Source organism: Triticum aestivum, chromosome 3B, assembly GCF_018294505.1.
Source record: "Triticum aestivum cultivar Chinese Spring chromosome 3B, IWGSC CS RefSeq v2.1, whole genome shotgun sequence".
NCBI classification, from domain to species: Eukaryota; Viridiplantae; Streptophyta; class Magnoliopsida; order Poales; family Poaceae; genus Triticum; species Triticum aestivum.
The window spans coordinates 59,135,974-59,149,108 of record NC_057801.1 but is presented as its reverse complement, the minus strand read 5'-3'; the positions used below and the strand labels follow the sequence as shown (position 1 = coordinate 59,149,108).

The window sequence follows — 13,135 nt, the reverse complement described above, 5'->3', positions numbered from 1 at the left end:
AAATTTACCGTATGGGAAAGGGAAACGATGGAGAATGTCTCTAAGAGCCCTTGATATTCTATGGCTAGAAGTTGAAAAGCAACGTTCGGGAGGCTAAATCGTGACGTGGTTTAGTCATCCTAGAGGGAGAGAATGGATAGGGAGGCGGAGTGGGTACCCTTGCAGTTTTCCACCTAATCCAGTAGAGGGGAAGCTCACCACAACGTTTAATCTGGCGAATGATGGAGGTGAGCACGGAGGTGGTGATGGAATGTTTTGCAGTTCTTTATTTTTCTATGATGTAAGTGGGTTTAGGTTCACATCAAGCGAGCAGAGCAAGAGCAAGGTAGGCGGTGTTGAAAGTGTGGATGAAGACGTGTATGAATAAAAACTGACTATGTTGTGTCTCTCATTTGATTAAAAATGGTATATGTATTTAGATATCCTGAGCAGTTTTAATAAGGACAAAGATAAGTGCCTGACGTGCGGTGCCTTGGAGCTTGCGCCCCTAACCACAAATTATGTCACGTCACCGCACGGATGCACAAGTGACGAAACTGATTATGTCAGCAGGAATCTTCTGGGTTTTCAATTCTTAAAATGGTTTATCTCTTAAATAAAAACATTGTCTGAAAAACCATTTTCACCATTAAATACACCGCGACGAGATCTGCGAAACTAGATCTCATATGGATATGTTTTGACGATTTTTTTAGGTTCAAACTTGCCATTTCTATTGCACATAAATTGCCATGGTGTTTACACTGAAGTTGCATTTAAATATTTCAACTAAACTTGCCATGTTACAAAAATGGAATTAACATACTAAACTTGCCATGATGAATTACTAAAATTTTCCTAACCCATGGAATAATTTTGACATGGTTCATAATTTAAAAAGAAATGCATCATCAATTATTTTAAAAATCCAAGGTCAATGACTCAAATTTGCCATGAACCATTCACTAAAATTGCCATCGTGAATTACTTAAATTTGCCATGGTTCATAGGAAAAATAATTTCCATTGTCAAATACTAAAATTACCATGGTCAAAATACTAAAATTGCGATGATCTGTAAACTAAAGTTGCCATGATTTATAAACTATATTTTCCATGAAGAATTATTAAATATTGCAATGATCCATGAATTAAATTTGCCGTGGTTAATTGCTGAAAATTTCCATGATCCATAAATAAAATTTACCGTGAAAAGTAGTTCATATACAATGATAGCTTTAAAATATAGAAGAAAAAAATAGATGAAACATAGCATGCCAACTTTAGTATAAGCATTGTGAAAATTTCAGTGTAAATATCATGGCAACTTTTGGCCAAAAAAGAAGTCGTCAAAACATAGCAATATGAGATCTAGTTTTGAAGATCTCGTTGAGACGGATTTAATGATGAAAATAAATTTTTAATCAAAATTTCTATTTGGGAGAGAAAACAGTTTTAAGTCTAAAAAACCAAAAATATTCTGCTAGTGTTATCCGTTTGATGTCGCAAAATGGATGGTAATAGGGGCGTTTGGACCATGTTGCTTCGTGGCACATGTATGGCACTTATCATTTGGGTTTAATAAAGATCCACACGTTTCATATTGCTCATATCATACTCAAGTTCCCCAGCACAGGAAAGATAAGTGGTTGTGTAACGAATCAACCTAAAATTTGGCACCAAGATAATAGATGAAGTATTACTATGAAAATGTCTATGAAATTTTAATAAAAATTTATATAATTATTACTATTTGTATTTCCATGATAGCAATCTAGGTATATTTTCAAACAAAGGTTTAAGTACATGTTTTCTACTACACTTAAGCCAAATCATTTTAATTTTGACCATTTTATGGAGAAGATATTACTCACAACTTGTTAGTGGGTGCACTAGTTACTACCCGGCTATGAAATACAACCATCTAGAAAGCATGCATTTAAACATTTCTAAGTTTAAGTAGGTCAAATCCTTTGGATATGGATCCAATTGATTAAATTTCGAATAAAGTTTGCCCCCTATAAAAGGTTGTGCGTAAATGCCATTGTAAATGCTTACTTGGATAAGCATCCAATTAATGTCTGCCCCTTATAACAATGTCTATTTAAGCACCCCTATCTCACTTTTTAGGATCCACTCACAACACCAATTCACCAAAGTCCCACATAACTATCTCAAGATCTAGAACCTCATTAGACAATCCAATAGCCATGAGGACATCTAGCTTCCTCCTCATCATCATTGTTGTATTCCTCTATGCCATCGGCTCACCTGCCACAGGCTGTGGGGAACCGATGGGCAACCAATTATGGAACACGGCAATAGAGAATGGATGGGAACCAATTGGAAACATCAATGACCAACACATCCAGGAGCTCGGCCGCTGGGCGGTGTTGGAGTTCGACAAGCACGTGAACTGCGTGCTCAAGTTCAACAAGGTGGTGAGTGGCAGACAACAACTTGTTTCTGGAATGAACTACGAACTCATCATCGACACATCAGACATTGGCGGGAAAGACGACAAGTACAAGGCAGAGGTGTACGAGCAGGAGTGGACTCACAAACGTCAGCTCCTCTCGTTCGCCAAGGTGAAATAGGCGGGTAGCAATAACTTCTGTAGTAATAATTGTGATGTTGCAGATTTGTTAGCATGGTTTTTTAATCGACTAATAATTTATCCTCATGCATTGCCATGCTTGTAACATATCAAATAGCATACATCTACAGCTTGACAAGGATAAGAGCAGAAAATGGAACAACTAAATATAACTTCCAATTGCAGAGATCTATAATATTAATATAATGCAATACCAATGAGTCATGAAATAAAAACACGGTATTAGCACTAGATCGATCATTCTTCTATAACCAGTGGGATGGTTTCCAGAAGACTATTCAACTTTTCCAAGGAAAAACATATCTCGCTGACATGGAAATGAAGAAAAAAAGAATACATCTATCAATCTATATAGATGTAGTATAAGTTAATTCGGCCTAACTATACCTTCAATCTCCAAGCACGATCACGGTACTAGTGAAATTTCGGAGGTGATGATGCGGAGTGGAGGTAATGTGACGGTGACAAAGGAGAGAAATTTGAGGTTACCAATTAGTGTTTAGGCTTAGTGTTAGAGGGTTGTGTGTTAGGCTGGGTGACACTAGGGTAGGGTGCTTTAGAGGGATGTCTTTCTCAGATGGCAGTAGTCACTAGCCTCAAGAAAGAAAGGTTTGGTGGCTAGAGGAGAAAAATACATATACAACAACAACAACAACAACAACAACAACAAAGCCTTTAGTCCCAAACAAGTTGGGGTAGGCTAGAGGTGAAACCCATAAGATCTCGCAACCAACTCATGGCTCATGGCTCTAGAGGAGAAAAATACATATGTGCATTAAAAATTAGACTGTGGATCTTAATCGACCATGCTATTATAAATTTCCTAGCGAGCAAAGAGTAGCTAGTTACTTCATATGCAAAACCATATAATTCAGAAGTACGGACCTCGGTCAAAAAGGAGAGCCACTTTTGCGTTAACAAGTACATGGGTGACTAAAGACCCAACTATTCAGTTTCTGCTTAAGAAATGAGAAAACAAATAAACACACCTCCTGTGGGAGGGTAAAAGCCTACTAACCATGGTTTGTGTTGTCCTCGGGAAAACCCGCAGCCTTCCCCTTTGAACAGAGAGGAGAACATACCGTAAAAATCTTCTCCGATGGTGTGGGTGTCGTCGTCTTCCCCGGATAAGCCCGCATGGGGTGAGCGCATGGTTGGAGAGGTTGGACGTCGTGGCTTAGGGACACGTGCGCGGGTAATCCTTTGGTCCGGGAGGAAGGACAACATCTTCATAATCCTGCCCACCTCCTTGGAATCCGACCAGATAGCATTCTAAGAATAATTAGGAAATAGGGGGGAGTTGTGTGGTTGGAAGAAAGCATATCTCACTGTAAAGATGATCAGTAGAAGTATCTTTGTATGTGTAGCATTTTAGAGAAACACTACCTAGTGTGGCCATGTTTTTGACCAAGGATACAAGAAATTAGTAGCAATATTCATGTAGGATTAACATTTTTAGAGAAACACTCCCGACCATGGCACTATTTTTGACCTACGAGATAGGAGGTCGGTAGAAACGTCCATGTAGATGTAGCATTTTCAGAGAAAACACTCCAAACCATGGCGATGTTTTTGACCAACAAGATGGGAGCCGCTACCCGCTAGCACGAGGGTCGCTAGTGCGTGCCGTCCCACATGTAGGTTGCTAGCCGGCCAACATGCCAAGCTAGCTCATGCGTAGACGTTCTTCCTGGAACTACTTTATATGACAGGACTGTGTAGTAGTACTAGTGTAAGGACAGAACTGTGTAGAAGTACTATGTACACTAGATGATTCCCCGCGCGTTGCAGCAGAAATCTTCGCTTACATATTGCTGAAAAATAATGTGGTGTTAGGAGGTATACAAAGCAGACGGGTTATTATTGGTTGAAATAGAAGGTTTCTAATGTCACTATAGCAAGAAAATTTTCAAATCAAAAGCATGCCAATAAAAATATACATCATTCCACACAGACTTTTTACTAAACGGTATCTACAATTCAATCTACATCAAGAGGATAAGTAAACTGTTTTACTTTGTTCTCCTCTTTATTTTCTTGGATTTTATTAGTTTCTTGTAAATAGTTTATTTTTGTATGAGAAAGGAGAGCAAGCAGTATCTTGATCTTCATCGCCACATTCTGTTAATGCATGGACAACAAACAATTATGTCAACCAAATTTTGGAAAATGTACGCAAGAGAAAATGATGTTAATATGACTGAAAAATTCAAGGCTCATTGCTTGTGTAATCTGGATGAAAAAAATTTAAGATTGCTAGCTCAGCCCCTTGGTTGCAACTTGCAAGAAGCGATGAGGTGTCTGCAGTGCTGCACGGAGAAGGAAGAATGTAAGCAACGTAGGAGAATATAACATCAGAGAAATAAAATACAATACGAAGTGAGTATTGACGATATACCAGCGGTGATCGTTCACTGGCTGGAACCTATTCAGTGAACAGCAGCAACATCAGCCGTGATTTGCACACATTTGCAGGAACCAACCAAGATGAAACCAACCAATTCTGATGCATGCAAGCAACTTCACTGCATAACATAGCCATGCAAGCATGTCATATATATCGAGCCATGTGACATGTCCTCGTCCAAGCCGCTTGACATTGAAGGACTGCCATAGGTGTAAAAGAAGGACTGAATATATTTCTTGAAAAGAAATTAACTGAGTATATGATTTGGAAGAAACATGTATGTGCATATAAACACCACGGCCATGGGCACCAGATCAATTCCCACCAATAGCGGAACTGCAGCCCAAGAGTGCCGACGGAGGCGAGAAGGGCCGGTAGTCGTCCTGGAGGACCGGACCTCACTGGAGGTCGGGGTGGTCGAGCTGCAGCAGCTCACTCTCTGCTAGAGTCAAAGTCTATGGTGGAGGTCGCCTACGGCAGGTACGGAGGCGACCCATTTAGGTCCTTCGGGGCCACGGCAAAGCATCTCGGGCCCTCTCAGCCGCCAAGTTTTGGAGATTCAACAGAGCACATCTCCTACGTGATGGAGTAACATTGAACATATAAACCATGCTACGCTACCCGCCATTCTAGAGCCCCTGCGAGCGGAGCGCTAGCGATTTTTGGCCTTTCGATCATTTTACTGTTCACGTTTTTACGCTGCTGTTGATTGGTCAGCCGTCAGTTGCTTTTACACACATGGGCTTAGTATATCACTGGCTGGCTGCTGGGTCCATCTTTCCATGGGGCCGGGCGGCAGTGGCTGGGTTGCGCGCGCAAGTCGTCGTTGTTGTCATGCGCATGGATTGACTCAGCGGAGTGATTGCATTGGCTCGTTTCGCCGGATGGGATGGAATACCATTAATTACTCGTCTGCTTGTTACTCTTTCTTTTATGGTGGTCCCGATTTGCGTTTGGTCCCATGTTGCAGTGTCTTGCGGGTGAAAGAATTGCGCTCGCTAGCGTTTCCTGCTGCATGCGCGTCGATTGGCTGAGGGCTGGAATCCCGCTGCTTTTACTCGCCCGTGCAATACCCTGTCTTCGATAGTGGTCCCGGCTTGCATTTAGGCCCGCGTTGCAGCGTCTTGTGTGCGTGAGCGGTTGGGTTCCCCATCTCTGCTACTTGGGTAAAGTGACACACGCCTGTGCCCGTTGGGTAAAAGAGAGCAACATGGCAGGTGAAAGGTGCACGCATGCTTTCTACTCGGCCTTATTTGTTCTGTCGCTGCGACTGGGCCTGCGTGATCTTGTCCTGCTTGTAAGTTCAACCGGTAGAAGCGGGTCGTTTCATTTGAAACTTACAGCGCCTCGGTGCCTGGGTTTGTCAGGGATGCACTGTGATCACGTTCGCCGAACCGTCGTGGTGGGCGGGTGCGCTGCCCTCGCCGATCTCGCCAGTCGCTCAACCCCACCTTCAGAGTTCAGATTGCCTCTCGACCTTTCTCGTTGCTCACTTGGATCATCTCTTGGCCTGGCTCGGCCTTCCCATCCCCACGGTGGAGCGCGAGAAAGGAGGGCGAGGACGAGATGACGACCGGGTCGTCCGTCAGCCTCGCTGCCGGGGAGCAGTCTGCCCACGGTCGCCCCGTGCTGTCCGGCCTGCCGGACACGGCCGGCATCGTCCTCGTCGGCGATGGGCCCCGTCGATGTCGGCCCCCTCGGCGCTATGAGGTCCGTCCGCTCGCCTACCCGGTGCGATTGTTTGGTTCATCTCAATCGACATTGATCTGATTTGATTTTGATTCGTGCGGTCAGGGGTGTGCGGTGCGTTTTATGGTGCGATGGATGGCGCTGGGGCAGGTGCGGCCACGGCTCGCACGAGATGCAGCTCCTGCTCGTGGAGTTAAAGGCCGGTGTTGGGGTCCTCAGCGGCGAGGAGGACGACACGTCGTGTGTACGCAGTGTTCCTCCCGCTCATGGAGTGAGCGTTTTGGGCCAGCCTCGAGGGTGGCCGTCCGGACGGCGACGAGCTTCGGCTCTGCATCCAGAGCTGCAACGCCGGCAGGCACGCCACTTCTTTGCCCCTCTCAGTCGCCGGTGCTTTTGTTCTGTGTATGGCGATGGGGTTGCTTCCTCTGCTCCGTTCATGTCGTTGAGGTTTGTTCTTCCATCCTCTTCCTTCCTTTGCCTCCTCAAATTCTTCTTTGGTCTTACTGCTTACAGTAGATTTCTGTCTTCCGTAGGTTTTGTGATGTTTGCCTGTTTCTCGCTCTCGAGTAGGTCCCTGCGTCAATCTTGCCTTCGGCATTGAGGTGAGAAAATTAGCCCCACCTTTTCTTGCTGCTCTACTGTTCGGTGAAATGCTCGTGCCCTGATGGATTCCGTTTTTTCCCCTTGGTGTTCCTTCGCATCCTGCTTCTTGCCTGCTTTGCAAGTCTTTGTTTCACATGTTGGCTCGGTTCAGTTGATTGTCCGTGCCTGGGTATGTTCTGTATAGGATGCAAATTCGGAACAATGGATTTGGTTTTCTGAACCACAAAACTTGTCTAGCTTGAATTAGCAGATTACACCATGAAAAGACATACTGTCCTTTAAAAAAATACTGTGTATTAGTACCTCTTTAGACCCTGCTGCTTGCGATCTGAACCAGGATATACTTTTCTACAATTTAGATGTTATATCAGTTTGCAGATGAACTGGTGGCTAATACTAGCATTGTGAATTTTTCATGTTTGTCTTCCTTCCTTTCAACCTTATGCATGTCAGCATGTGCATAATGCTCGTTGGTGACTATTCCTTGCTTTCTTATCACATGTATGCCATGGTTATGAGGGATAATTTTAACTCTATTGCTAGATACTGTGTTTGAGTTTTATCCATCACCGGAAAATGGTATCAAAAGGTCTATGGTTAATTGTTCAGACACTGGAGCATAATTTTGTCTCACTTTGATTCTGTTACGACTAGATATCAAGTTTATAGGATGTGAACTCTAAAGAGTAGCAACTAAATCTTGTGATCAATCACTGCCTACCCTCCTGAGAACCAGAGCAAAAAATGTATAGTCCACACAAATTTTAGTTAAGATTGTATCCAGATCATATGGTACAGATATTGCCTCGCTGATACTGACATTTTGCTGAACCTGGACTTGTAAATTGCCCTGTATCACGCTCACACAGGTGGATCCTCGGTATACAAATAAGTACTTAAGCATTGGCTTTTCTGAATAAGAATAACGGCGTACATACCTGAAGAATTAAAACTTGCAATAATATATATTTCTACTTTGTGCACCTGTCTGAGAATGCCATAAGCCTTGTTTTTACACCTCTTGAAATTTCTCAATCTATTTATGATTCTGCACAATTTTTAGTCTATAATTAATTTTCCTTTGAACCAGCATCCCAAGCAAGCAATATCAAGGTTGGTTAGCACACGTCTTACACTTCCTATATATGATACGGTCCATATATGCACATTACACGTAAAAAACTTGAGTTTCATGCATAGATTTTTTAAAAATAGCTTATTTTCTATCCGTGCACTCTTCGTAAAAAGTACCGCATATTGAAACTTATGCATTATACCTTGCAGATATTGCAAGGCGCATCATTGGACTGATGTACCAGAAAGGGTAGTGCCACTGGAGATAATAATTTCAGATCACCTTCTACTTCTTGATGGAAGTCATTATCAGAATGTATGCATCATCGTGGTATTTACTCATGTACTATACTGTATGAAACTAAACCGAGCTAACTGAATTATCCTTGAAAAAAATATTAGACTATGTGTATATTACCAAGTGTGTTCTTATTTTTTGCTTTTCAGGTAGTTGTTAAAAGGGAGAACGAAGTATTAATATTGCAGGTTTGTAATATAGAATAATCCTTATGGTCAGATTTGGCTAAATTTTTATGAATGTGGCGCCTGAGTGTGCCCAAATTTGTGCTGGATTTGATTAGTATGTTGTATGCTTACTATGTTCCAGGAGGATTGTTCTTTGAATACATTGACAAACATGTTCTGCTTTTAATGTTATTTCTGTACATAAAACGTACCAAATTAAGAATTAATGTACCCTTCTTACTTGGAAACAGCTTCTAGGATTGACCGATGCTAAATTAAGAACTAGGATTTGGCAGCAGGCATGGTCCGTCCGGCGTGCTCTAGCCTTTTAGGTTGTTATTGTTTACAATTAGGTTATGGTAAACCAGCAAATAGAGCTTCACCATTTAAAATTTTGATCCACCAATGGTGCTCCAGTGATTTCTACTTATTTTTTGTTGTGTCTTGGTAGTTTGATAAAATAGGGCATGATTTTCATATAGTTTTGTTACATGATATTACATTGGTTTTCCGACAGATTAATCCATCACAAGCAAACACAATAGGAGACAAGGCATCATGAAGCAACCATAGCAGGCTATGACAATTGGTTGTAATAAATAAATGGAGAATACCCACTGCCAGAAGTTTTTGCGCTAAATATGTAAGCCATCCTAAACCCAATAAAAAACAAAAGAGAACAATACCGAACCTGAGTAGTATTTCAATTTTATCTCATATTATTTCATATATATCTGTCATCAGATAAGTATACTGCAAATAGAAAGGTTAAAAACAAATGTAGAATTTCTGCCAAATGAAGCTATGCAATATATGGAACTAACTTGCAATAGGATCCCATGGGATTACAACTATGAGAAGGATAGTCTGCTAAGAAAGAAATTCAGTCCAGTCAAAACGAAAATCAGTCTCTTTGGCATCAGATTGAACATATAAATGATGAAGGGGGTGCTAGGCAGTCTCGTTGCATCCACGTCCTCGCTATTCCTAGCTATGATTGAACATATAAATGATGAAGGGGGTGCTAGGCAGTCTCGTTGCATCCACGTCCTCGCTATTCCTAGCTATGAATTAGCAGCTGGCGAGTGAGCGAAAAAAAACTAGCGAGAGATAGATCCCTGCAGCAATCGCACGCTTCCTCCATCTCTCCCCTCTCGCACCATCCACTTCCTCCCTTTGCGCCGCCTCCTCTCCTCCCGATTCGCCGCCTCCTCCTCTCCTCTTCGCGCGCCTCCTCTCATCTCCACCTCCTCTCCAGATGCCGCCACTGCGCCAAGGCCTCGCCTCGCTCTGCAGTTTGTCGCGCGCCTTCTGTCATCTCCGCCTCCTCTCCTGCTGCCGCCGCCGCGCCAGGGCCTCGCCTCGCCCTCACCGCCCACCGGTGACCTCCCAACCCTTGTTTTCCGCCTCATCGCCCTGGCAACCTTGAGCTCGAGCCGAGGAGCGGCCCGTGTCGCGTGGTGGCCCAGATGTGTCGCCCAGTGCTCTGCCTCGACGAGCGCGGCCTCGGTCTGGCCTCAGCAGGAGGAGCTCGAGCCGAGGAGTGCGGCCTTGATCCGGAGTCGGCAGGAGGTGAGCAGCAGCCGATCATGCGGTGTTGGCCGTGGAGGAGGAAGGAGCTCATGTGACTAGGGTTCGGCTACCCTCGTCATTGATCTCCTCTCTCCCTCTCTCTCGTGCAACTACTGTCGATCCCCACTGACCCCCATCCCAGTGCAGCGCTGGAGTTCAGCGGCATAGGAGGAGAGGATCGACAACGGCGCAGCAGAGGAGCCCGCTGCTGGTCGGCCTAACGCATCTATTCCTCTCCAGCCTCCTCTGCTGTGGGCCGAGAGGGGAAGCTGCGCCATTGCTGGCGGCGAGTTCTGAAGCTCTTTTTAGTTCCTCCAATCTAGATTTCTAATTAATTTCATTCTAAAGTGTGCAAATGGTTGTGACTTATCAGGGAGGATAATATTCGCTTGAAGGCCCAAAATATTTAGCTGGTAGGATCGCATATTTCTATGATTCATCCATCTCTCTAATTCTCACCTTACAGATCAACCCTATATATCTCCCTGCACCCTTCTAAATATGGTGCTGCTACAGCTTTTCCCCTACATGGATATATGTATGAGATTTCTTTGTTTAGGTATTTCCTGTGATAGAAACAGGTGCATTTTCTTTACATTTTGCCATGCTGGATTTTAGATACGATGTTGATGCCTACAATTCTTTTTACTGAATTTATGTGGCAGATGAGAACTAATACATTACTGTCCTCAATCCTTTTGCTTTTCTGTACAGGTAGAAACATGATACTACACGTGATCTTTTCGCAAAATAAAAACTGCTTGCAACAGAGATGATGCCTCTAATTTTAGTTAGCTAATGCCTGATGCTATATGGGATTTTTTTTGTACTGAAGGAACTGTGTACATAATGAACCATATATTACTAATCCAGTGATTTCTGCTCATTACTAATCTAATGTGTTGTTTACTTGTTATAGACACTACTGCATTTGTTGTCCATTTTGCCACCGTGAGCTTCAGGTAACTACTTCATGTGCAAATATGCCAATGGGTAACATCCTCAGGATTAACAAGTTCCTGTGTGCTGCTGCTCTTACTATTGATGGCTTTTTCCTGTGGAGTACCAAGAAAAATAGCAGGTAACAAAATTTCTCTTTTTGTGACTTCTTAAATGTTTGTTTCTTGAATGAGTCCACTCATTTTGTATTTCGCTGTGCTATTGAAAGTTCTGTGATGCTTACTGTCTAGCTGATTCTTTTTTGTAAATCAATAGTTAAGAAGATGTTGATTATATTTAGTTTGTATGCCAGTAAAGGCTGTATGTTAAGTGGTAAAAAAGAAGTAACATACTAATTAGATTATTTTATATTTGTATTTGCTTTGCCTTTTATCTTCCTACAATAGTCAGTTGTTTTTGGCACTCTGTGTAAGTGGTACATCATCGAAAGACATTGGAATGCTGTTTTTTTATTTTAACGATTTTTGTTTCAGCTACCCAATTTTTGTCTTGAAGGTTGTCTAAGATGAGTTTCACATCTTTGTTCAGATCATCCCTGTAGTAGAAGCCATACAAGCACCATGTAAAATGGTTTTGAATCGGAATTGAAGCCATCTGTTGGAAGTAACATCTATAGGGACTGAACCTGTATGCCACTCCCAGTAATATAGAGTGAAGGCAATAACAACAGTGTTTGTTGTTGGTTTATAATCGGTGAGTTCCTACTCCTTGGATTCACCTGTTTATTGCCTGCACACCTTGGCTAGGATATGTTGTTTCTTAATATTAGTCACAAGTCTGAATCTTTTAATTATTTGTACAATTTTTTTAATTATAGGAGTATTGGCCATCGTTTATTCTTGGTATGCACATCAAATTTTCAGATATTCTTAATACCTTTAGGCTTTCATGAAATAGATATGCATCATATTGATGCGTGTCCTAAGCAGGAGATCATTACTATAGTTTATATAGTGTCAAAACCTTACATTATGTGCCTTCTTTTAAGTTTTCACATAAAGCTAGGGTGTTCCTCCGTTGAGAGAGTTTGGACTAAACTGCTTCCGTTTATTGTGTTGATATGATCTTTTAACATTGTTTCTCAACTGTGTTCAATCTGGCTTATCAATAAAATATACTCACTGTCATGCGTTCTGCCTTGATCCGTTCGCTACACTTATTTGGTTGGGTTAGTGCAGGTAACTGGCCAAGCTACTTGGCTCACTTTCGTTGCCTTTTGCGGGTCCTTCTGTGGGATGTTGTTGTCATTTTGGGACTTAATGCTCGGTGGAGGGTCAGAGGCATTTCCTGCACGGGAAGAGGGGCATCTGTGGGGGTATTGGCCAGAAGTAGGCAAGGTAAAAACACAAGGCGAGTGAAGTGAGCTGGGCAAAACTGCAATTATTGAAAAAATAGGGGCAAATCAGTCGAGCGTGACCCAACTAGGGGCACAAATGCGAATATCCCTTTTTTTTGTATTTTTCTTATATGAAATACACACCATGTAGTACGTGAACTTCCGGTTGTTATCACTTTGAACTTCTCTTTGGTTTGAGAGAATTATTTTAAAACACAAAAAACAACATATTTTTTATGTATTTTGGACATCTAAACACACGGTGAATCTCTCTCACGAGAATTGTTGAACTTTTCCTCACCGAGCACTTGAACTTCTAGCAACCACTTTGTTTTTGTTTATGAGTTGTTTTTAAAAATGCAAAAAATGGCGTTGTGTTTTTTATTTTTTGAATAGGTAAATCCTAGGTTTTAATTAACTCCGCACTTCTCTGT

At 42.3% G+C, this 13,135-nt stretch overlaps 2 protein-coding genes across 2 annotated transcripts; both read left to right on the top strand.

The window, feature by feature from the left end:
• Window positions 1-2,131: 2,131 nt before the first annotated feature.
• On the top strand, window positions 2,132-2,682 carry LOC123064743 (cysteine proteinase inhibitor 6-like). The gene has a single exon (XM_044488150.1). The coding sequence runs from the start codon at window positions 2,189-2,191 to the stop codon at window positions 2,573-2,575; it is 387 nt and encodes a 128-aa protein (XP_044344085.1). The 5' UTR covers window positions 2,132-2,188; the 3' UTR covers window positions 2,576-2,682.
• Window positions 2,683-6,389: 3,707 nt separating this feature from the next.
• LOC123064742 (uncharacterized) lies at window positions 6,390-7,369 on the top strand. The gene is made up of 3 exons (XM_044488149.1): window positions 6,390-6,712; window positions 6,797-7,138; window positions 7,225-7,369. The coding sequence occupies exons 1-3, from the start codon at window positions 6,569-6,571 to the stop codon at window positions 7,231-7,233; spliced, it is 495 nt and encodes a 164-aa protein (XP_044344084.1). The 5' UTR covers window positions 6,390-6,568; the 3' UTR covers window positions 7,234-7,369.
• Window positions 7,370-13,135: the final 5,766 nt, after the last annotated feature.

What these genes read in the sequence shown, in the direction of transcription:
- LOC123064743 (XM_044488150.1), top strand. Translation starts at nt 2,189, where the DNA reads ATGAGGACATCTAGCTTCCTCCTCATCATCATTGTTGTATTCCTCTAT.
- LOC123064742 (XM_044488149.1), top strand. Translation starts at nt 6,569, where the DNA reads ATGACGACCGGGTCGTCCGTCAGCCTCGCTGCCGGGGAGCAGTCTGCC. An exon ending in GGCCCCCTCGGCGCTATGAG is followed by an intron (nt 6,713 to 6,796) that starts GTCCGTCCGCTC and finishes TCGTGCGGTCAG; the next exon opens with GGGTGTGCGGTGCGTTTTAT.